Here is a 24,651-nt window from a genome sequence, read left to right on the forward strand (position 1 = left end):
TTTGTAATAATATTGTTTTCATTTAAACTCTATCTTGTGTGGATAAGGTCGTAATTTCATTGTGTTTTACAAGTTCTTTAGCGCTTATTGGAAAAGTGTTTGTTTACAATAAAGTTGTACATAAGGCCGGGTTCAGAATATTGTGTCATATCACAGATTGCGTGTGTCGTCAAACTATTCACTTGTGCATCATCAAATGAGGAAATTATTGATAAAGCGAAGGGATTTTGAATTGATTTTAACAGCTATCAGGTTCTCGGTATCATAAGGGCCTTCGTACATAGGGCAAGGCGTAAATTTTCCAAAAATAACCATTATACTTGCTAAACGACTTACTAAATACAATGTCGTAGAGGTCCGTACACAACGCACCAACATTTCGATCATCATCATCATCAGCTCACTATACGTCCCCACTGAGGGGCTCGGAGCCTACCCCAAGTTAGGGGCGACTAGGCCATAGTCAACCACGCTGGCCAAGTGCGGGTTGGTTGACTTCACACATATCATTGAATTTCTTCTCAGATATATGCAGGTTGCATCACGATGTTTTCCTTCATCGTAAGAACTTCGGATGTACATATGTAAATCGAAAAACACATTGGTACATGGCGGGATTCGAACCCAGGACCTGCAGATTGCAAGTCAAGTGCTTAACTCCTGAGCCACCGACGCTCGACATTTCGATGGCTCCTACGAATAAGGGTCAATGTTCAAAATGATTATTTTTCAGGAGAGGCTCTCAAAGTTTCAACCATATAGGCAAATAGGCAGCATAGGCATTAAGTATTTTGTTTATTGTATGTTGTTAATTAAACTAAGAGGCAGCTTTTAACACAAAAAAGTAGAAATCTATAATTTGTTACTTTGGCCCTTATAGGACCCATCGGTTTTATCTGACAAAACGCTCTAAACAACTAAACGCTCGCAATCTGTCAAGATCGCTGTAAGAAAAATCGCTGCAATTTTCAAGATGGCGAAGCAAATCTAAACAGTTGACATGTAGTCGTTATGCCACTATAGACGGAATAGACGATTCGCGTCGGCGATTCAACGTTGTGTGTACGGTGTACGCGGAGTAAGAGGGGAGTAAATTCAGTTGTAACGGCTAATAGAGATCAGGAGAGTGGTACATACTTTGCCGACCCTCCGCAGACACAAGGGCAGGTTGATGTCAAATGTTCTAGAAGCTATAGGTTTACAATTCACATTACCGTGGATTTGAATGGCCTAATTTAGGAAGCTTAATCACCCGTGCATAACATATCATGGTTTTTTGGCAGAGTAAGACAGTTCCTCAGGAAAATTGAGGTTTTCATCTCGAAGTATCGAGGCTGTATTAGTAATTGAGCCCATTCGAATCGTGAACTTGTTCGAGATTTAAAAAATTATAGTGCGATATTAAAAATAATTTTCTCATCTCGAGGGTCTCATGTTTACTACAGTGGTTATTCTATAGTCTCTTTCTATCGAATTGTTCCTTTTTTAAAAGTATCTCGTAGCTCCGTAGCTAAAGCTCGTAGCTTACTTTCCTTTAGTAGGTGGATGTTTGAATAAAATACATAGTATTTTAAAATATGTTTATTATTAAAAAGGAATCATTTAATTAAATTATTACATGACGCAGTAACCTTAAGTAACCTAAAAATTTACGAAATTAAAAAAATAATAATCAAGATAGTTATTACATTTTAACGAAATGATATTTTATTTCTTATCAGAAATTAAACAATAAATAATTATCTTTACATTGTGTAAGATATCCGAAAATACTATTACGAAACCTAAATATTTACCTCTAATTAAATCCAAATTTAAACATAAAAGGAACATACAACTATGAACTAACAATTTAGAAATTCATACAAAACAATACTTGTTAAAAATTAAGTACAGATACTTCTGTTAGGCGGTGGCCTAATGTAGGCCAGGAATAAGTCATCAGACTCTGGAAACATCTTTGATATTTAATCCAAATTTCCATTTTATCGCTGACTATCGTAACTTCTGCACGCGGTGTGGTGTAGGCTGGTAACTGCACAGCTTGAGCAGGCACCAGGATCGCTTCTGGACGTGATTACGACGGTGGCTGGGTCGCGCCGCGCATTGATGGCCCAGAGTCAGAGCAGCCAGTAGAACAATAATGATGTGAAGTAGACGCATCTTGCTGTTCTCGTTTACGTCTTCACAATAAGTGCAGTACGGCGGCTAGTGGATGACTAATGTCTTTCTTCAGGAGATGCTAGAAGTATTAGCTTCTAGACTTGAATCTTTACTAAAAGTTTTAGTAGCTGTAAGATTCTCGACTAATAATAGTAAGGTCCGTAGTTAGAATTAGTAAAGGTCAGTTGTTTATCGTTTGCCGCTTGGTAGTGTACTGATGATCGCGTTAAGCACCTCTTATATATAAGAACGGGGGGTTATCTGGCGCGTGCATGATAACCCGCCCAATTGAGATACGGCCACAGGTTCGATGACTGCGAGTCAATGTCACATCGTCCATTGTAGTAAATTTATCTAAGTAAACGCACGTGCCTCAGGGGATATTTTATTTACGTTAAAAAATTATATTTTCTAATTGCTTAGTCATAATTATCTAATTAGCGTCAGTCTATATGTTTCGGTAGAACATTATGACCTGCCTCAATCTAGACTTCTATTTCACATGTCGCTCGATAGCTTGTACGTAATCTCTGATAAGATTTCATCACTGTTCCACTTTTAAAGGTTATTTACCCTTTAAAAAGTTAGGTTTTTTTTTCATTTCAAATTCACACTAAAAGAATAGAAATTGAATAAGCTTGTCACGAATATAAATTAATGTTCTATTACATTATCCTATCGAATGTGATGGATTTCTGTACTGGATAATTGTCGGATAGATCTATCTAATTTAACCTTTGTCATAAAAAAAATCATGGTAACAATACAAAGGTCAACAAAATCAACCTTAATTTTAAATATACTTTAAAGTCGTACATTTCACGAATCGGTGATCGAAACACAGGCCCTAACCGGTTTTATCCAGTTTTTTCAACTTTAACATATTTTTAGTTTATCAGTTTACATTTTTACTCTACTGATAATATTGACGCGCAATAAAGCGCGGTAAAAATGACTTACAACGTGACATTTCTCCTTATAGTGCGACACAGATATCTGGCACGATGAAAAATGTTGTTATCGCCTACTGAGGCAAAGGAAATATACATACATACATATTTTTTGACAAAATTAACGGCAACAGGAGCGCCTTTTCAACAGCCCAAATATCCTAATTTGAGTATAGTTTAACTTGTGCTCACTGAGTCAGATAATTTGATAAGTTTGTCGGTCTAAACATCCGGCTGTCTGTTGGCATCGAATCCGTGGCCTCCTATCGATTGCCTATCTCACCTCATAACTCAATCAATTAGGTCAATGAGATTTGAGCGCCTTGATTACATTAGAAGTAATAATACAGACAGAGCCAGTGCCGTGTTTATCTAACTGGGTTAACTAACCTCCCGGGGAATGGAATTAATTAGTTAATTTATAGCATTATTAAAGCGTCTTTGAAATTCGGCTTAGTTTCTATTCTTATTGAGGAAATTTTAAAAAGTACAAAAAATCATGTAAGAAATAATTTAAAAAAAATTATATAAAACTTGGAAAATTATGCTTCAATACAACAAGATAATATAAAAATAAATTTAATTTGTTTACATTTAAAAAATAGATACACTATCAAAGATTAAGGCAATTAAAATTTGTAAGCTTTTTGGACTAATGAGGGCACGTGTCTATGGTACAAAAGTCAAAGTTACTGACGCAATCAAATCGGTCGTACCGTCATTTTTTTTAAATTCTATATTAGTCGTTATTGATATAGAGAAAGTATTGAGGTCAACAGTTTTTTCATTCATTAAAATGATAATATACAATGTTATAATTATGTATTTATTTTATAAAAGTTTTATTATCTGTATTGATAAAAGAAATGGCGCGAACTGTTTGTGTTATTACATTCAGATTTATCAAGAAAATTTCATGTCATCTAATTTATTCCATAAAGTTCTAGGTGTTAAATACGTTATATATTTTTTATTTAAAACATCGAATTATTGAAAAACATCTGAAGGTCGCAAAGAAAGATTTTTAAACGTTTACTTCGTTACTTTTTAAACGTTTCATTCCTGTCTTTGGCGAATACTTAAATTTTTTTTACGAATAACATAGAAATGGTTGTGTATGTTAATGTTTCTCCAGTGGAAATATAGGCACCATACTGGTGGCCTTTTTTGTTTTTTTTTGAAGGCAAGTAAAGGGCAGTAAAACGTATTTATTCTGTTTTTATAAGTGGTAGACGTCAGCAACAACATCTGTTGCATGAATTAGTCGACTCCCCCGCTGAAATACCACGACCACACAGAACACGAGGTGAAGTGTAAGCAGTTCCGCGTTTCGTATGATGAGTGTGGTTTAATTTTATTTCTCTACCCCTTAACACCCTTTTCTTATTAGGAAAGGACGGGAAGGGGAAGTGGGTTAGGCGCAAGAGAGGAGGCATAGGTAGGGGAAATATCCTCTTTCTGTGCGTCCCCTTCTTCGTTAATTAAAGGTAGGCAACGCATCTGCATTTGCTGATGTCTACGGGCAACGGTCGTCTCGGTATTTCGGCGAATCCAGGTGACCGTTTGCTCGTTTGCCACCTTTTGATATAAAAAAATTAAAGATTATATAGAAGGGATGACTACAAGTTTTTTACAAGCGTTTCGGCAAATGAAACTAACGGTTGAAGGCTCAATTCACGCGTTTATCACGAGGGGTAACTTAACCACAAGTGTACCAATTAAGTTACGTATACGACGATAAGAAGGTTTGACTCGGATGATGCAACAGTTACTGAACTACGATAATATATCGCGTCGATTAATTTTATTTTTAGACGAAATTCGGCGCAAAAGCCCCATTGTGCGTATGAATGATGAAATAAGGTTTTTCCATGATTCTAGTTTAGTTTTCCTCTCATTTACTATTTGACATAAATGGTAAACATATCTATTAATTTTAAACAAGTTTTATGACCGATGAGACTTTTATTTAAAACTAGCTGTCGCCCGCATGTCCGTCCGCGCGGTATTAAAATTAGTCGTAATAAGTAGCCTATGTGTTCTTCCAAATTTGGTCAAGATCTGTGGAGCCGTTTCGAAGATATCTACAAAAAAACATCCATCTATCTAAACATTCGTATTTATAATATTAGTATGATTATTCGTCAAACATATACTATGGTAATGTAAGGAAAGCGAGGCCTTTTTCTTATAATTTTATCAGTTAGCAGTGAAATATATATTAATTAAGTTAACCTAATCATGTATTATGATCTTCATTCTTATATTATTCATCTCTTTTTGATCGCAATAATAAGAAAATTTCCTAATGGACTTAAGTACATTTGATACTATAAGTTTTGTATGTTTTTTTAAGGAAATTTCTCGAACTTTTTAATACCATTTAATACTTTTTTAATACCAACTAAATTCCGTAGACATTGCAGATGCGTCGTCTACCTCTTATCGACGTAGGTGAGGGAGAAAGACGAACAGAAAGATAATATTTCTCCTTCCTATGCTTCCCCTCCTCTATCAAAGCCACTTACCTTTCTCATCCTTGCCAAGAAAAGGAAGGAAAGTAAACGAGGACAAAAATATGGCCTCCGGAATGCACACTCATCAGACTGTACACGGAATTACTTCCACTTGACACCAGTCTTTCAGTGTGGTCGTAGTATTTCACCGGGCGAGGCCCAATCGTGCTAAAGATATTTGTTGGTGTTGCTGCGTTGAGTATACCATTGTCAAAACTGTTAAACGTGAAACCTTAGTCATAGTTAATGTAGAGAAGTACATAAAGTAATTTTAATAAAAATATTCCTTGATTATAAATTTCGAGCAATCGAACGGGGCCTTAATCTTTCGCCACTTAACATCAGGTGGTATTGTGGACAAGCGCTAGTTTATTCCTTAAAAAAAAAAAAAAAAATTTGCATACATAGTCTCTCATCAGTTACTTACCTCAATCTCGAATAAATACTTATTGTAATTTCAATTTCATTGTATCGGATTGAAAACTTTGATTTGGTATTTTTTAATTAAAAGAAATAAGTTTATCTTATCTTAGTACACGCGCTTAACGCGTTCTTTGAAATTTACAAATTTTACACTCGATTACTATATTTTTTACTCATCCAGATAAATTTTATTAGACACGATACGACTTTGGAGATCCGTACTCAATTTTTAAATAATGAAGTTTTATTTCTTTAAATAGTCATTAAGATCAATAATTCCATATTTAATCTAAGTGATAGGCACTACTAAGAAAGGATTCGTTGCTTTATTTAACGTTGCTTTATTTTTTATTTTTTTTATTACCTAGCAAGACTGTAAAATAAAAAAAAACTGACTGACTGTACGTATTCACTTCGAGACAGTGCCGTAGTAACGCGATTGGGCGGCCAATCAGGGCCAGGGCATTAGGGCGCTACTGCGCGATGCCTGGATGCCAGGGCGCGCTTCATGAATACGAAACGAAGGTTTCATTCGGTAATATATCCGTAGTAATACAGAACCCTGCTTTCAATTTATGATAATGAGGCTTCGCTATCATCAGAACGCTTACAGACGGCCACGATTCGAAGGCAGACGCGGTTTGCTGATGAAATCTTAGTAATCATATATCCGTGTGACAGTATTTGATCATGCCATTTGACAGGAGTTATCTCAGGTTAGGCATTATCTGTGGAGCTAGAATTGCAATATTTTTATAAAAGGAGAAAACAAAGGTGATAATGGTATATATCATAACAAAACATATCTTACAAATAGGCGTTCACATTGTCGCAAAAAACTGATGTACGCAAACTTATTGTGTCCCGCTTTTGTTATTTTTTTATTATTATAAAGTGGGAAACGAGCAAGCAGCCACCTGATTTCTCCTGAAGTGACTACTGCCATAGACATTTGCAATTGTAAATGCGTTACCTACATTTAATCGACGCAGGACGAGACCAGAAAGAGAATATTTCCCCTTCCTATGCGTCAAGTCCTCCATTAAATCCACTTCCCCATGTACGTGTACATTAGCGGGAAATAGAGTTGACACTTACAAAGTTAAAGAAACGTAGCGGCTTGTTCAGCGTTACATTTTGAAAGGTGTCAACGAAAAAAACAATATCGAATCTGTGTTCTACATGACAGTTTTATATTTTTAGAATAAATAATTTTTATTGCTTCATATTTATTCCATTTTATTTAGCTAAAAGATTTTAATTAAGTACAATTATAGTTATAATATTGCCAGACGACAGAAATGTTCAATAGTCCTACTGAGGTACCCCCCAGCGTCGATACAGATAACCCATTAGATAATAAAACAACAAGATTATAAACTAATTATAGATAAAAAATAATAGTCGACTACTAGTATAACCAATCACAAGTCGCAGAGCAGAGGCGTTTCTTTATCTAAGCTTTCTGATTCGTCGGATATAATCGAATTTGTTTACTTTTAAAAAAAGTTTCGTATGTCTCTGGTTTTATTCCAGCCAAAACAAGATTACGTGATACTAGTTGATTATTGAGATAAAAATATATGATGCAAGACAATATTGTTTATAAATGTCTCCATTTAAATGTAACCATTTTCAATTAATATAGTTACATAAATTTTCTTCACACGTCAACGAAATGGTTGTAAGCCAGATAAGCTGATTTGGATCTTTGTAGTTTGAAAATTATTTCTAGTTTACTTAACAAACACTAGTATTACGGAGTATGAAATCCGCTGTTACAATATTTTTTTAAAGTTACGTAGTTATTATTTGGAAGGATTAAGTTAACGTCACCGCACATTTGAATAGGCTTAGATTTCTCATTTAGCTGTTATTTTGTTCTTCTATCACTTTTAATATCGTTACATTCACTTTTTTGTTTATATTATCTGACATTGTCCAAATTGTTTTCAAGAAAAAGTGCTGCAAGTTTTTATCAAAGTGCGCTGATATTGTAGTAAATATTTTTATATCTTCTATATATATAAAAGAAAGTTGTGTTAGTTACACTATTTAAAACTCAAGATCGGTCGAACTGATTTAGCTGAAAATTGATGGGGAGGTAGCTTAGAACTAAGAGACGGACATAGGAACTTTTTTATATCTTGTGTGCATTTTTTTTATTCCGCGCGGACGGAGTCGCGGGTAAAAGCTAGTTTATAATATTAGTAAGAAGTAAGATTAGATTCAGATTAAGGTTGTGAATCACATGTATAGGAAATTGATAAGGGCATTACAATGTGCGGTATCAGGCTGTAAAATATCAATCGGATGATCGTCATTTGTCAACAAACAAACCGCAGCACGTGTAACAGTAGATCTCCACTGCTGTGATACATTTATACATATTGTGCTCTCGGTTTATAGCGTGGGTTTCACTGCAAGACAGTTCTGCGAGGGTTTATTTATGACAGTTATGTCATACCGTGATAAGGATTTATAATCCAAGAGCAAAAATGCTTGATATTGTTATATAACGAATTATAACAGAATTTATTGGATATTTTTAAGGAGTCTGTATAAGGAGTAGCCTACGTTTAGGACTTTCGTTAAATTAGATAATGTAATTAAAAAAAACAAATCTAAAAATGTAGCATACTGTTGCATATTTTATTGTAATTACATTTATTCGAGTTTGAACTCTAAATGAAAGCTTGAGTTACGATTTCGAAATAGAACTCAGATACTGAACTCTGGACTTAAGACTACTCGACCACGACAAGTCTAATTTTTCTCCAATCTTCTTATGAAGATACTTCTTCAGGTATAGTTTAGTTAGTTTATATTTTCTACTTTATTTATGATGCAATCTTCGTCTTCCTTTATATTAAACGAAAAAAATACATATTAACGCTAAGGTAGGAAACGTAAAAGCGTACAAAAATTATTTATGGTTTTATCCCCCGTATTTTATTCGACGCAAATTATACGATAAACGATAAAAATCCAAGAAAACTTATTTAGTATTTGTTTATTTTAGTTTTTTATATAAACTTCCGCTACCTCAATTAAAATAGATCAATTATAGGAATTCCTGATTCGATATAAATATATTAAGTGGTGTTTACTGTTCATTTTAATGCGCATTTATATTTGCACTATTATATAATACTTTTCAACTTCCTTTTATTTCGTTCTTTTTAAATTATATAATTTTTTACACACTAAAAAGTATACACTGTTCCAAACAAAGACCTGAACTTTGTAAATAGCAGTTTGATAGTAATGTGATAACGTAAATATTTTGGAACCTATAAATTTATTATTATTATAATTAGCTACCCTTTGCTTGAAGTATACTTAGGCCTTGGCTTACAAAAACTTAAAAGGTTGAATAATTGAGGAAGTCTGAAGAAAATCTTATATATAAAATACTCGTGTCGCGGTGTTTGTGGTTATGGTTAAACTCCTCCGAAACGGCTTGACCGATTCTCATGAAATTTTGTGAGCAAATTGAGTAGGTCTGAGAATCGGCCAACATCTATTTTTCGTACCCCTATTAAGTTTTTTTTAACTGCGCGCGGACGGATTCACGGGCAACAGCTAATCTTATATATATAAAAGAAAGTCGTGTTAGTTAAACTATTTATAACTCAAGAACGGCTGAATCGATTTGACTGAAAATTGGTGGGGAGGTAGCTTAGAACCAGGAAAAGGACATAGGATAATTTTTACCCCGTTTTCTATTTTTTATTCCGCGCGGACGGAGTCGCGGGTAAAAGCTAGTACAATATAAAATATTAAGCAATTCATCATGTTTTCATTGTTTCAATATAAATGTTTGAAATTATTTCAAGATCGTGTGAGGCGGCACGTGTATTAGAAGGGTGTGTCTCAGTGACCCGTGCTTCCATCTGTCGTGGCATTCTGTAAACAACGCGTTGACGTAAGATCTATAGACATTAAACATAATCTATGACAGAGTACCTACACCACCAAGTCTATGACACGGTAATAATAATACCGTGAGTGAGAGAGATACAGTTATACACAATTCCTGTGACGTGACAAAGACAGGGATAACTATCTTCCGTCCCTTTCTGCGTACCAGGGTTTGGGCTTTGTTTGGAACAAAGGTTGTCCCCTACAAACAACCTAGGTTGTCCCTAACAAAGTTTGACATTCGTGCTATTTTTCGAAAATTGTGAGTACTTAGTGGCTGTAATTGTGCAAAAATATTTTGATATTACAGTTTTAGTAAGGTAAAGTTTATAAAACATGGTATACTGCTGTATCGTCGGTTGTAAAAGCCGTAGTGAGCGAAAAGAGAAAAACATAACCTTTCACTCGTAAGTACTGAAACTACGCACTTATTCACATGTATTCATACAAAATAAGGAAGAAAATACAAACTAGTTGTTCTTTACAGTCTTTGTAATAACTAATATGTTAAAATACGGGTAAAATCAGCTAAAATAAAATAGTATTTTTCGAACATTATGCGCCCAAACGCAGATGTCATTTGTGTCAAATAATATACTGTAGATCTGGGAAACAAGCGGCCATATTAAACTTCTTTTCAAATTGGTTGGTTATTACCCGTAAAAATAATACCACCATCTTGTTGTAAAAATTACCCTGAATTTAGGGGAAATAAATTATAGTATGTATAATGTATATAAATGAAACAATTCACATTTTTTATACTATTTTCAACAGATTTCAAAAGGAGTTTTTAATTCTGGTATATGCTGTGTTTTTAAATATTTGATACTTTCTTATCCCGTTGATTTTAAAGAGTATGCTTTTTAATTTGTCCCATGTAAATTTTGTTTCTTAGAAATTACAATCAAAATAGTTTAATATTAAGTAGTTTTACATGTAGTGTTCACTGTAATGATATACAGAGTAATTTAAATTTATATCACTATAATATTGGTATGTTTTTTGTAGCTTTTTATGAAGACTTAGGGCTTCGTGCATATCGAAGAAAAATAGGACATCGTTTGAATGCTCGTCTAATGGACCTAAGACTGAAGAGATGCCGCGCTTTGTTGAAGCAGTACGCGGGAAAAAAATATCGGGAAATTCTTTTTTTGGAGTCACTCAAGACATCCTTGATTAAGGCAGCCGCCGATATTGACATGGACCTCGTTCGTGCTGTGATAGACGACTGGCCGAGCAGATTGAAGGCCTGTATTCAAAATCACGGATGTCATTTTGAATAAACTTTAGTGTCATAAGAATCTATGTTTTGTTAAGTTCATTTTGGTATATAAATGGTCACATAATGAATAAACTTGTTTCAATTATTTTATATTAAACATGTAACAGAATTTATGACCTGACTAAGTATTACTAAAAAAATCTGTTTATGTAATCTTAGTCACATAAACAAAAATTACGCATTGTTTTTTATATTTATTACGTTTATTAATTACAATTTAATTGGGAATATATAAATTGGTCTATATTAAATTATATCGTAATTATTCATTTTCGGGACAAAACAAATAACTGGTAACCCCAATCCTTTTACTTATATATAGGTATAGTCTATAGTACTCTCTATCTGTCCCTTACGGGTGAACGCGCATGCCATATCTATATAATTCTTCATCTGAGTACACCACAGATACTGCCTTGACGTTTATTGTTTTGCGCGGGAACGCGCGGAACGATAACATTATGGTTTTATCATCAAAGGTCTCGTAATTTCTTAACATTGGTAGGGCTGCGTATGCATATAAAGATGTTATCAATTATATTGAAATTGCGCATTTGTTGAACTGTGTGGAATAATCGTAAATTATATTATGTCACTGTGTACTCCGTAGACTCTTATAGAGAAACTTTAATTATAGATTCTTATGATAAATTACGTCATTATGACTTTTGACATCAAATAAGAACGATTTACTTATTTACAGAAAGAATATTTGGCGACCGCGAAAAAAAATCTCTTTCTAAACTGCAACAATAATATTCTCAATCTTGACTATGGAAAGATGGGCTTAGGAGATTAAAATAAAAAGTAATTTTTAAAAATAAACCAGAGATTCTCATATTGTTTTATTTTATTATTTCGCGCAGGGGTGAAAAGACCCCATTTTAATTCAACTAGTGAAGCTTCAATTCGACCTTTAAAAGTCCATTCTTCTGTGAACCCTATAGGATCCTGAACTTCTTTGAAAGTCACAGATCTGAACGTAATAAACACGCTTAAATCAATCGATAGATCGAACTCGAGTCAATAAATGGCATAAAAATTATAGCATTTAATTATTATATAATTTGTTATTGTTAAAGCGTGTAAACATCAATTGTTAGGCGTTATCTAAATGAATGGATATATTTCTGCGCGTTGTTTATCTGGAAAGTGTTTACATCGCCTTTGAATTTACATTCATTAACAAAGCATTTATATTTCTGACGTAATTACTTAGGTAGCATTTGTAACGCATTGCTTTCTTATTTACTTTCACGCTTTATTAAATAACTGGCATAGTTATTTAATAAGCGTGCACGAATTCACTCAAAATTATTTAATTTGAAATGATAGTAATTATCGGATAGTTATTAGGTACTTATAGATACATATTAAGTAATTATTTAGTACAGAGTATGTCTGCAAATTAATTCAACAACAGGTTACAATTACAACTGAGTAACTCAGCTAATTGCATATGAAAATTTGCAAAAAAAAATATCTGCAGTTCGTTTGACGCGGTTTTGTTATTATGCGTATGACTTTATAAAAAATCACTGAATTAGTTAACGCCTTGATTGGGTTATTGTTTTTTTTTATTAAAATGTAGTGAATTAAACTTAATAAAGTAGACGGCCTCTTTAGCAAGGTTTATAGACCTGAGTAAGATAATATATATAAAATAAAATAACTTTACCGTTCATATAACGTTCAGATAAAAGACGCAATGAATTGCTTTCAATGAAAATATTTTTTCATTGCCACTCTATCTGGTATAGCGGTCGTTTTAATATAACGTTATTATGATCTAAATTTGTATGTAAAATAAATCACAATTACAATAATCGTATGATAGTCTCGGTGACTGACCTCATAACTAAAACTATCGCAAAATATCATTGTTTTATTTTGCCCTCAATCGACTTAAAGATAACCTTTTTGAGTTTTTGCGTAAATCTGGGTATCAAAGTATTGGGGTGTCCGGAAAGTTCGTGCCCGTTTTTAAGGAAATCAAAACGAGAATATATAGGTACCATTCTGTTCAACCTCTCAGGTTTCTGTCAATGAAAATAATTAAATTTTTCCCCATTTTTGTAATAATCGAAAAATGTGTAAATTCGAGGGTGAAGTTACTAGCACACAGTTCTTTTGTCTACACCGCTGTCGTCATAAATACGTCTTATTTGCCGCTTGTGTGGCATTTTCCCTTTCAGACCAAAAAATCAACGAATCGAATTATTGCTGAAGTTACTCTCTTTTAGAATATATGCACATGTCACAAATCGGCACGAACTTTCCGGACAACCTTTAACAATGTCAGTTTTTTCAGTACAGTGTTAATATTTGGAGTGTTCCTGATCATAACCATGACTGATTAAGAGATTCTAGAAGCATATGAAGGAAAAACTATTTTACTTTGTTCCAGAAATTAAAAATGATTCAGCTCAAAACTCTATTTATATATAGGTATAAACAACATAAAATTACTTTATTTAAAAATATATATGGCGAATTTTTAAAGATGAAATGTAACGTAGGCTCTATACTATATGTAACGTCACTTCATCACGACACAATGAGAGGAAATTAACCAATTACCAATGATAACGCGGACCTTTGCTTTATCGAATCCTGTCATTCATTTTATCTTATGTAATTAAACACTATATTATTGTGATAATAAAGCTTTCATATAAAAAAATTCTAGATAATTCCTATATTCAAATAATTTATCTTCTAAAAATAAAATCAGCTTTTCTGTGCGTTTCTAATTTATTAATGCATCTTTGGTAGAATGTTCTAAGGATATCATATACATGCACAAAAAAAAAACTAATTAAGGCGTATTTTTTATATCATAAGGTGGCAAACGAGCAAGCGGTCACCTGAATCCGCCTAAATAGAGAAGTGACTGCTGTCCATAGACATCCGCAATTACATTGTAAGATGCGTTGCCTACTTTTAATCGACAGAGAAGGGGATGTACAGAAAGAGTATCTATTCTCTTCCTATGCGTCTCCTCCTCCGTCAAACTAATGAAAGTAAACGTAATAGCTTCGTGGTTATGTTTTCATCGTTGTACCTAATCCTATATCAGGTGTGGTGAACCTTTACGTGTGAACGTGTCATTTTTCTGAAGAAATATTTAATAAGGTCATAAACACGTCATCAAACAAATATTGACTTTGTTATTATTGTAAACATTTCGCAGCGTATATTTCATATTTTTAATACATTTTCGTAGTCCATAATGAATTTTGTGATCAGTGACGTGTCCAAATTATTATATCGCGTGCCATTGGTTCGCCTCCCCAGTCCCAGAGTTTTCCTGTTGTGTTTCGATTATGGAAATCCACTAGGATCACAATAAAACAAACTTATTTGTAACACAGAATCTTTAATCTGTCAGATATGATAAGACGTTGACATTTAAATGACAGCTGTCAAATGTGACAGCTCGAATATAATGCTTGGATATCGTTGTTTATCTGTAGTAAATGAAAACATCTCGGTATATGATATGTAACTATTATTTATAAATACTGAGAGACATTTTTAATACATCATCTACTCTCTTATTAATAAAAAATTTAAATTTCTAACATAAATATTGATAAAATCCTAAAATACATAATTAATATAAATTAAATACAAAAAAGGTTATACACACCTAGACTGAGATTATTTCGCAGTGTTGCTAGAACCACTGACACTGAAAAATCACAGGCTCAAAACAAGTTTCTGCCTATACCGGGATAAATACGTGAGTGTAGCCATTTTTATATTTAATTTATAATTATGTCTGAGGAAATTTTAAATAATTACTATTTCGATTGAGAAAAATACATCCTAATATACATATAACAATAATACAATATTTATATATTTTATTCAACATTAATATAGACATATAAAAACTACTTATAAATAAATTTATGGGGGCACGATACAAGTAACAAGGATAGCATCAGTCAAACACCCACAAGTACAAGGGAAAACGTAGCTAAACACTTATATATTTAAAGACGACAATTGCTTGCAAACAAATCACATTAAGGAAAATTATATTTGTAAAATTTTGTTTAAGGTACGTTTCCACAAAATTCGTAAACACATAAATATCTAATAATTATTGTGTGGTTTGTTTTATACTGATTTTTAAAAAAAAAAAAATTGAATTTTTCAAAACTGACATTTTTTTTTCTAATGTGTCAAACTGGGATTAATTTCTGGCAACACTCAGTAGCATATGTCAAAGCCGTTCTATATTATTTAAATATTTTTATAATAAATTAATAAGCACAAATATAGTGTAAACGCCTATTAAAAATTATTATACGTAACATGTAGAAAAAACTCCCACAATAATAAAACACCACGCGAAAATAAACACTATCTTTCAAGAGTTTAAATACAAAATTGAATAACACCCAACACTACAAGTATTTGAAATGCAACAACTAAAGTGCAACTAATATTATACCTTAATACAATGCAATAAGACATACATTTGAATACAATTGTAAAAAGTCGTATTCTTAATTCCGATAAACCCACAACACCTAGAATAATCCTCGATTTGCAAATTTTAACAATAAAAAAAGAAAAATCTATAAAATATGCAACTCAAAAGAGTACAATCAAAAATAGACCCAAATTTTTATATCATAAAGTTGAAAATTAATTACTAAAATAAATAATACCAACATAAAAATAGACTGTTTCTAAAAATAATGAATATTTTGTATATCAAGAGATTTCATTCAATAATAAACCCAAGTACACCAACAATAAAGTTTAAATTTGTTTATAAATGTGCACTTAAATGCTAAAACACCAACACAAAAATACACAATCACCACACTTTAAAAAAGACATTGAAGAAGAAAAATGATCCTAATATCCATGACCTTAAGAACTAAAACTCAACAGCAACAAAAAATAAACTGTATTCCATACACTTTAGGCTCAAAATCGAATGTATAATTAATAACACATATTAAGTGTATGCAAATATAAACCCAAATTAAAGTCTAATTACAACACCAACAATACACTACAAAAGAGACTGTATTTCGTACATGGTAAGGTTGAAAATCGTTTGCATGAATGTAACACTGTATGCTTAAAATCTGATAATTATAATTCCTGTTAAAAACTTATTAAAATACACAACAAAATAGACTGTATCGCGTAGACAATAAGGTTGAAAGTTCACCGCGGGTATGTACATGGCATGGGAATATGAGTCGTATGTGGTTGCGTTATGGCACATTTTGGCGGCCGCCTAGTCTGTGAGGTAGAGGCGGTGTAGGCGGCCGCGCGACACTCAGCGTGCGGACGGTGCACTCGGCCCGCCAAGGTGCGCCGTGTGCAGACGAACTATCTCACTCACTATCGATGCCTCGATATCTACACCTGATATCATTTTTTTTTTAATTTGGCAAAAAGGCAAAGGTACATATTAAGATTTTACAACACATTTATTTCATTGTTTTTTTTTTTTTTCTTTTTTTTAAGGTAAAGGCACAAATTGGTTTCATAATCGTAAATTTATTCGTTTTTATTGAAGGTTTTATTTCATTTAAATAATTATTTTCAATTTCTACTAAAATAGAGGATAATATATTGACTAGTTTTTGGACAACGTTCCAACATGGGCATCAAATGGACCCTTCACGAGCAAAGTTCACTATGAATAATCCAACATGGCCGTCAATACAAATTGGTGGATGACATATTTTTGTAAAACCAATCCAAGATCAATGAAAAGATTTGACTGAAAGAACAAAGTGATAAAATCCAATTCAAAACAATTACTGAAAAACTTTAAAATGAATTGCTAAAAGTAGGAATTGACTTAAAAAAATACTAGACAAGTTGAAGTGCGTCATACCTGCGTGTACATCTTCCCTGGTGAGGAGGATCTCCTGGCTAGCGTCAGGCTTCACCAGCACCACGCGGTGGTGTCTCGTCTGCAGGAGGTTCGCTACCACCATCTGCAAAAACATCAATAAATCTACCAATAAAAAACCTAAGAGATAAAGGAAAATGTACTTCCGTAAATAAAGTCACCACTAGCTGTTTCTTTTGCTTGTAATTACCTTATGCTTGTACTTCTCGAGGGCTGAGCGCGCCTTGGGCACGAGGAGGTTCTCGTCCGTCTCCAGCTTGAATGAGACGACGTAGGCGCTGGGCACCCACAAGCTGACCAGCGGCGCCAGCATCTTGGGCACCAGCTGCAGCTGGATCACTGGCGCACCGCTCTCAGACTGCATCTTATGCGTCGGCTGGAGACAATAAGATGCAAAAATTATAAAAGATAATGTTAAAAAAAATAGAAAGTGTTTATCGTAACGAACTATGTTGCATTCAAAAGTACAATTTTAGGTTACTTCTTAGTAGGTATGACATTACAAAACCAAATATTAAAGGAAGGAGACATGAAGAATAAAAACTCATGGGTATAGTTAGTCAACGACAACAGTTTTTACGTACAAGGCAATATTAGAAAAGTTAGTATGACTCACTACTCTATCCTTAGGTATATAGAAGTCTGAGACAGCGGCGGCGAGGAACAGAAGCGCGCGGGGCCCGAGACGCGCCAGGCACTCGCAGGCGGCGCGCAGCAGCCAGAAGTACTCTGACACTGTAGTGAAGGCGACGTGCAGTAGTGCACCCGCCGCGTGCGCAGCCTTGTAGCGCGCTAGTACCGGCGCCAGCACGTCCACACTGTCAGGCTTCACTGCGCATGCGCAGCAACACACGGGTCAAACATGATGACAAATAACCTAACCTTAAAATAAGAAAACCATAAAACCCGACTGACTGAAGCTCTAATAGTGTAGCCAATACACATAAAAACAAACTAACATACGCACGAAAAATATTACCTTCTTTGTCAGTGAGGTAATAAAACAAGCAAATCCTATGAAAGTCATTTTTTAATTTACCGGGGACTTTTCAAAAATACCAAATCTTTAAGGGATATACGCCATCTTCCTTCCCCACTCTATAAGACGTTTGTGAGTGGCCATAATTTATCAAGAAAACATTAGATATGGAATTCATAAAGTAAGTTCCATTGTTTTCCTTATCTAGATTTGATTTCAAAGATAATAACAATTATATAAAACTAGATCAAGGTATAAAATCTGCGCTCATAAAATAATGAAAGGTAAACTCGAAATACGCTTTCTTTTTTTCGGATTAATTCAAATGTTAAATTGGATTCGTTCAGATTTTAATTTAAGACATAGATCGTTCCCTTATGATGTCCACAGTATGCGATATGCAGACAGTATAAAGAGGCTTTCTGAGGACGTTATGGTCATTGCTCATTAGTATATTTCTATATTAGTACTAAAGTTAGTAGTGAACTTACTAATTTTGTTCTTACCAGTTATAGTTGTGTTGGGCCCTCGTTCGTTCAGTTCCAGCATATCTAGGAGCTTCTGTCCGCTGAAGTGTCTCGTGTAGGGCTCCAACGACTTCTGGCGGTGCATGAAGATTACCGCGTAGCCGTGCTCCAGGAAGTACTCCGCGGAGGCCGAGCCCCTCGTGCCCGCGCTGAAGTTGTCAACAAAGCGGACGGTGTTGTGCTCCAGAGGTACTGTTGTGCCGCCCGACTATTTAAATCAAATAAACAAAAAAATAATAAAACCCCTATCGAGTAGAATTCGTAGCATTTGGTGCCGCTTCCTTTGGCTACAGTAAAAAGTTTTCTTCTTTCAACGGCTTTTGTCCCCTTTTAATCCATTACACTCCTATAAAAGTCATAATTTTTACAAATACATCTAACTTAATTAACTTTTAAATCAAACCTTCTTTTAATTAAAGAGCGAAAAGGGTGATAAGTTCATCCAATAATGATTCAATTACTACGTAACAATCAGAAGTCTTATATGAGTTGACACGCAAGTATACAGTTAATGTGACATGCAACATTCCTACATACAGGATTACATGATTTAAAAATGTATAAATTGAAATGTAAGAGTAAACAGAAAATGTACAAAAGAGTCGGAAAATAATTGAAAGGATGGTGGTTATTGAAGTTTTTTTACCGTGACAAGTGCAATCCTGTTGCCGTGCTTGTCATGTCGTTCGCAGAATTCCTTGAGGAGGGAGCGGTTGTCCTCGAAATCAGTGGGGGGGAGGTGCACCGCGAAGAACTCCTCCCACGACCCGCTCGCCATCTTCACACGAGAGGGTTCCTTTGTCTGAGAAGAGGAATTTTCTAAATTTATACTTTCGTAGTGCTAAATCAAAGTACATTTCTTAATTAAATTAAAATCTGAGTGAACCTTTGCATATTCCTATCATAAAAAAAATCATAATTTATAATGGATTTACGGTAAAATAATCTTATACGAAACGGTTACAAAGAAGTATCGTTTACCGAAACCGTAGTTTCCGGTTGACCATATTCCTTATCTATATATTAGGTCCTTACATATGAAATTGGCGTTTTGTATGGGAGGAAAAAAAGTCGAATATTTTTTAATATAATATATTTAATTAATCAAAGTATGAACCATTATTTTCTATGCACTTTTGCCATCTCATAGGTAGTTCATTGATCCCTTTACTAAAAAAACCAGTCGGACGGGAATCAATAAAATCTTTGAAGACGATTTGGACTGCCCCATCGGAGTTGAATTTTTTCCCTTGCAAGAAGTTATCCAAATTTCGAAAAAAATGGTAATCTGTTGGAGCAAGGTCCGGGGAGTACGGAGGATGTCTTAGACTTTCCAATTGAAGCTCTTCTAATTTAGTAGCCGTCTGTTACGCAGTGTGTGGTCTAGCGTTGTCGTGAAGCAGCAGTGGCGTGGATCGATTGACCAGCCTAGGTTGTTTAGCCGCTAGCTTTTCCATCATGGTTTGCAATTGCTGACAATAGACATCAGCCGTAATAGTCTGGCCAGATTTGAGAAAACTGTAATGAACAATACCGGCACTAGTCCACCAAACGCATACAAGTAACTTTTTTGGGGTTAATTTTCGCTTGGGGCAGGATTTGGCTGGCTGGCCAGGATCCAACCATTGCGCTGAGCGCTTCCGATTATCGTAAAGAACCCATTTTTCATCACAGGTAATGATTCGGTTTAAAATACCTTCATTATTGTGCCGGTTTAGTAAAGTAACGCAACAGTAGACACGCGTTTGCCGGTTTCCTTCAGTCAATTCGTGAGGTACCCACCTTTCAAGCTTTTTAATCTTCCCAATTTGCTTCAAGTGAATTAAAACAGTTTTATCACTAACATCGCAGCCTGCAGCTAACTCGGACGTGGTTTGCGATGGATCCGCTTCAAAAATAGCCTTCAACTCTTCATTATCAACTTGAGTCTCAGGCCGTCCACGGGGCTTGTTCTGCAGATCGAAATTTCCAGAACGAAAACGTTGGAGCCAAAAACGAACTGTGTTTTCTTTTGCAACACGACCGCCATACACATCATTCACCCTTCGAGTCGTTTCCGCAGCACTAGTGCCACGGCGGAACTCGTACTCGTAAATAATGCGATATTTTAAGTTTTCCATTTTGTAAAATGAGTGACGCAAACAGAAAAAAACAGAAGAAAAAAAACAAATGAATGACGGTCATCGAACCACAAATACATGAGTCTATAGCTGTACAAATTTGAATTTGGAATTCCTTACCAAAGAGGAGAAATTCGTGATTAAAGTGGCCAGTACGAAAAACGCCAATTTCATATGTAAGGACCTAATATATAAAAGAAAGTCGTGTTAGTTACACTATTTATAACTCAAGAACGGCTGAATCGATTTGACTGAAAATTGGTGGGCAGGTAGTTTAGAACCAGGAAACGGACATAGGATAATTTTTACCCCGTTTTCTATTTTTTATTCCGCGCGGACGGAGTCGCGGATAAAAGCTAGTCTTATCTATATATATAAAAAAAAGTCGTGTTAGTTACACTATTTATAACTCAAGATCGGTCGAACTGATTTAGCTGAAAATTGATGGGGAGGTAGCTTAGAACTAGGAGACGGATATAGGAACTTTTTTTTATCGTGTGTGCATTTTTTTTATTCCGCGCGGACGGAGTCGCGGGTAAAAGCTAGTAAACAATATCGGTAAAAGTATCGGTTTTTGCGACTGAATATTACCGGTCCTTCGATGTCCTTGATGTCTTTTATACTTAATACTTCTTAGACAAAATGTAAATTTAATTAAATAGCAAGTAACATGCTGTTACTTAGTTACTAGTACAATAAAGTATTGACATAAAGTTCCTTACGATCCATTTTAATGAAATCGACAGCTATAAATTGTCAGACAAATTTTACGTCTATTCCGGCGCCGAACAAAAGGTCGGCACATTTTATAGCTCAATACAAAGACCAGAGCTTCATAAACCTTACCTAATATGTACTTCATAAAATACAAGCAACTAGCGCGGAAAACTAAAATTAAAAAAAGAATCCTACGTAACAAGCCCTAAGTGAAAAAAACTTTACAGGAGAGCAGTTTTAAGACGCTGGAACTGCTTTTTACGTCACATCTCGTACATTATTGTAACAATCTATAAGAAAATCTGATATAAGCATTAAAATGCTACGCAATTACGCGATATTAAGCCAAACAGTTGCTTAAGTACTGCGTACAACGGCTGAAGTGGAACCCCCCTGTTCACCCCTTGAGGTAGTTGATAATTACTCCTTAGGGCAATACTTCAGGGGGAATAATTGGTCTAATTTTATTTTTCTATTAATGATATTCAGTCAACTGTTTCGATTTTATCTTTCAATATAAAAAAAACAGATGCAAGAGATAATGAATGTTCTAAAATTGAACAAAAGCGACTGGCATAACAATGCAACTATTATTTTATAGTGTCATTTGGGTTTTCTATTATTATTATTATTGCTTTTCATATCATTAAATTCTCTCTCACCTGACTGAATGTAGTCTCACTAGTTTTTTTGTAATATTTACAGTCGAACCTGGATTTGTGAGATTTCAGGGGACAGTGATATTTTAGTCACTTATAGGTTTCTCTACTCAGAGTTTCTTGATTATGGAGGTCGTCCATCAGGACTTATCCGTTACAACAAAATTTCACTGCTGTATAAATATGTGATACAGTTTAATATATTTAGTTAAATAATACTAACTATGTTACATTAAAATGTTATCTTAAAGGAACTGTCTAAAGTAATTATAATTTTATGAACTTTAAAGTACATTACAATAAATTATTGGCTCCTATGAATGACAATGTGCAAATTGACAACTTAACAGGAGAGGCTCTCATAGTTTCAATCATATAGGAAAATAGGCTATATAGGCATTTGTACTTCAGCAAAAAAATAACATTTACACTTGTAAATGTGTATTATGTTTATGCATTTTCTTAACTAAACTAAGAAGTAGGTTTTAACACAAAAAAGTAAAAATCATCAATTTGTTACTACGGCCCTTATATGTTGGGTGCCCATGGACATTTTCAAACTAAGTCACCTTTGCCAAATAATTATTTCATCCAATCTCAATAGACAAGAAGTACACTAATTTCACTTATATTTTCACACAACGTAACCAACTTTTTTTAGAATACACTCATACAATAAAGATTCAGACACGTTTATGTAATGAGATTTGCGTAAAGTGTAACTGTATACTCTGAACTCCATAAACTTATGTTGTATGGTTTCATGAAGCCAGGAAGGCTTATTCATTAATGTTTTTTGGGTATAGTAATACACTACATGGTTAATTAACTTTGTACCATATGATAAAGTGCCACAGTAAAACAAGTAATTAATAACTCAATATCATGTTTTATTCCAAGAAATTATTAGGTTCCTTGAATTTTTAAATTTATAATTCTCAATAAAATAATCTACTATTCATCTATATATCTATATATATAAAAGAAAGTCGTGTTAGTTACACTATTTATAACTCAAGAACGGCTGAATCGATTTGACTAAAAATTGGTGGGCAGGTAGCTTAGAACCAGAAAACGGACATAGGATAATTTTTACCCCGTTTTGTATTTTTTATTCCGCGCGGACGGAGTCGCGGGTAAAAGCTAGTTTCTAATGTTTAAGAACCTCAAAAGAAGGACCTAAACAATGCATGTGTAGACATTGAAGATTATTTATTCCCCATTTAGATTGCTTGATTATACTTTTGAGTAAATACTTTTTCTGTAGAAATTAACCAAAGTATGAGAAGAAATCATACTTAGGAAAATTAAAGAGTTTACTTTAATAGCTAGGTAGTTTTGGCACATGGTTGCAGTACATTCTTGAAGTTTTTTTTATTAAAAGGTGGAAAACAAGCAAATGTGCACCTGGAATCACCGAAATAACGAGGTGACCGTTGCTTATAGACATGCACAAATGCATTGCCTACCTTAAATCAACAGAGGAGGGGACACACGGAAAGTGGATATTGCGCCTTCCTACATGTCCCCTCTTCCGCCAAATCCACTACCCCTTCCCATCCTTTCCTAATAAGAAAAGGGTAGGAAGGGAAAATGGACGAAAATTAGGCATCCGGCATCACACTCATCGAAACGCGGAATTGTTTTGGCACAATACACACGAAACCTGCACATATCTGTAAAGTAATTCAAAGATATGTGTTGAGTCAACACCCCATACTGAGCCAGTTTGGTTGACTATGGCCTAGTCACTTCTAATTTGGGTTGGTACCGAGTCCCTTGGTGGAGACATATATATTCTGACGAACAACTAATTAATAAAAAGAATATTATTTCAAAAATATATAAATGAAGCTGTAAGTTAAATTTATATCCCAAAATTATCCTTTGTTATGTAAATGTTGATTGTGGTAGATAAATATGTGCATTTACAGACCAACTAATGTAACTTTATTGAATTATTAACTTATTATTATTATATTAGGTACTGCAAACATCAAATACTTAGATAATAAATGGTAATAATATAATGTGCATTTTTATAAAAATGGACGCAAACTTACCTTATTCAACAGATCACAGTCAAATGTTTCTTCTACAAATTCACGTATCCGATCGATGAATTTTAAATTATATGCTACAAATATTGTAGGAAGACATTCGATATAAATCGTTAATGTGGAAGAGAAATAGAATATGTCACAAATCACAAATTAATCAAAGTCAAGCACAAGTCCGTCAGCTGCTGCCGTCAGAGACAACTGTCACTAGGGATGAGCGTTGAATCAACGAACTAGTTGAATCAAGCGTAGATCATCCTTCAACGTTTCAACCGTGGATCGTATCATTTAACTAGTTGAATTTAATGTAAATTTGCATTATAAATAAAAAGAATTTTTGATCTTGCAGTGAAATTATTTTTAATAGTTTTGTGGGACTTAGTTGTAATCCCGTTAACAACGTATTATAAATAAATAGATAGGACTGATGAC

General features: G+C 34.1%; 1 protein-coding gene across 1 annotated transcript; it reads right to left on the reverse strand.

Moving 5' to 3' along the window:
• Positions 1 to 16,414: 16,414 nt before the first annotated feature.
• LOC106711815 (phosphopantothenate--cysteine ligase) lies at positions 16,415 to 24,410 on the reverse strand. The gene is made up of 7 exons (XM_045679361.1): positions 24,223 to 24,410; positions 19,310 to 19,465; positions 18,643 to 18,871; positions 17,774 to 17,988; positions 17,348 to 17,533; positions 17,140 to 17,242; positions 16,415 to 16,661 (listed from the first exon to the last, which is right to left on the reverse strand). The coding sequence occupies exons 2-7, from the start codon at positions 19,439 to 19,441 to the stop codon at positions 16,573 to 16,575; spliced, it is 954 nt and encodes a 317-aa protein (XP_045535317.1). The 5' UTR covers positions 19,442 to 19,465; positions 24,223 to 24,410; the 3' UTR covers positions 16,415 to 16,572.
• Positions 24,411 to 24,651: the final 241 nt, after the last annotated feature.

This window comes from Papilio machaon, chromosome 9, assembly GCF_912999745.1.
Source record: "Papilio machaon chromosome 9, ilPapMach1.1, whole genome shotgun sequence".
Lineage (NCBI taxonomy): Eukaryota > Metazoa > Arthropoda > Insecta > Lepidoptera > Papilionidae > Papilio > Papilio machaon.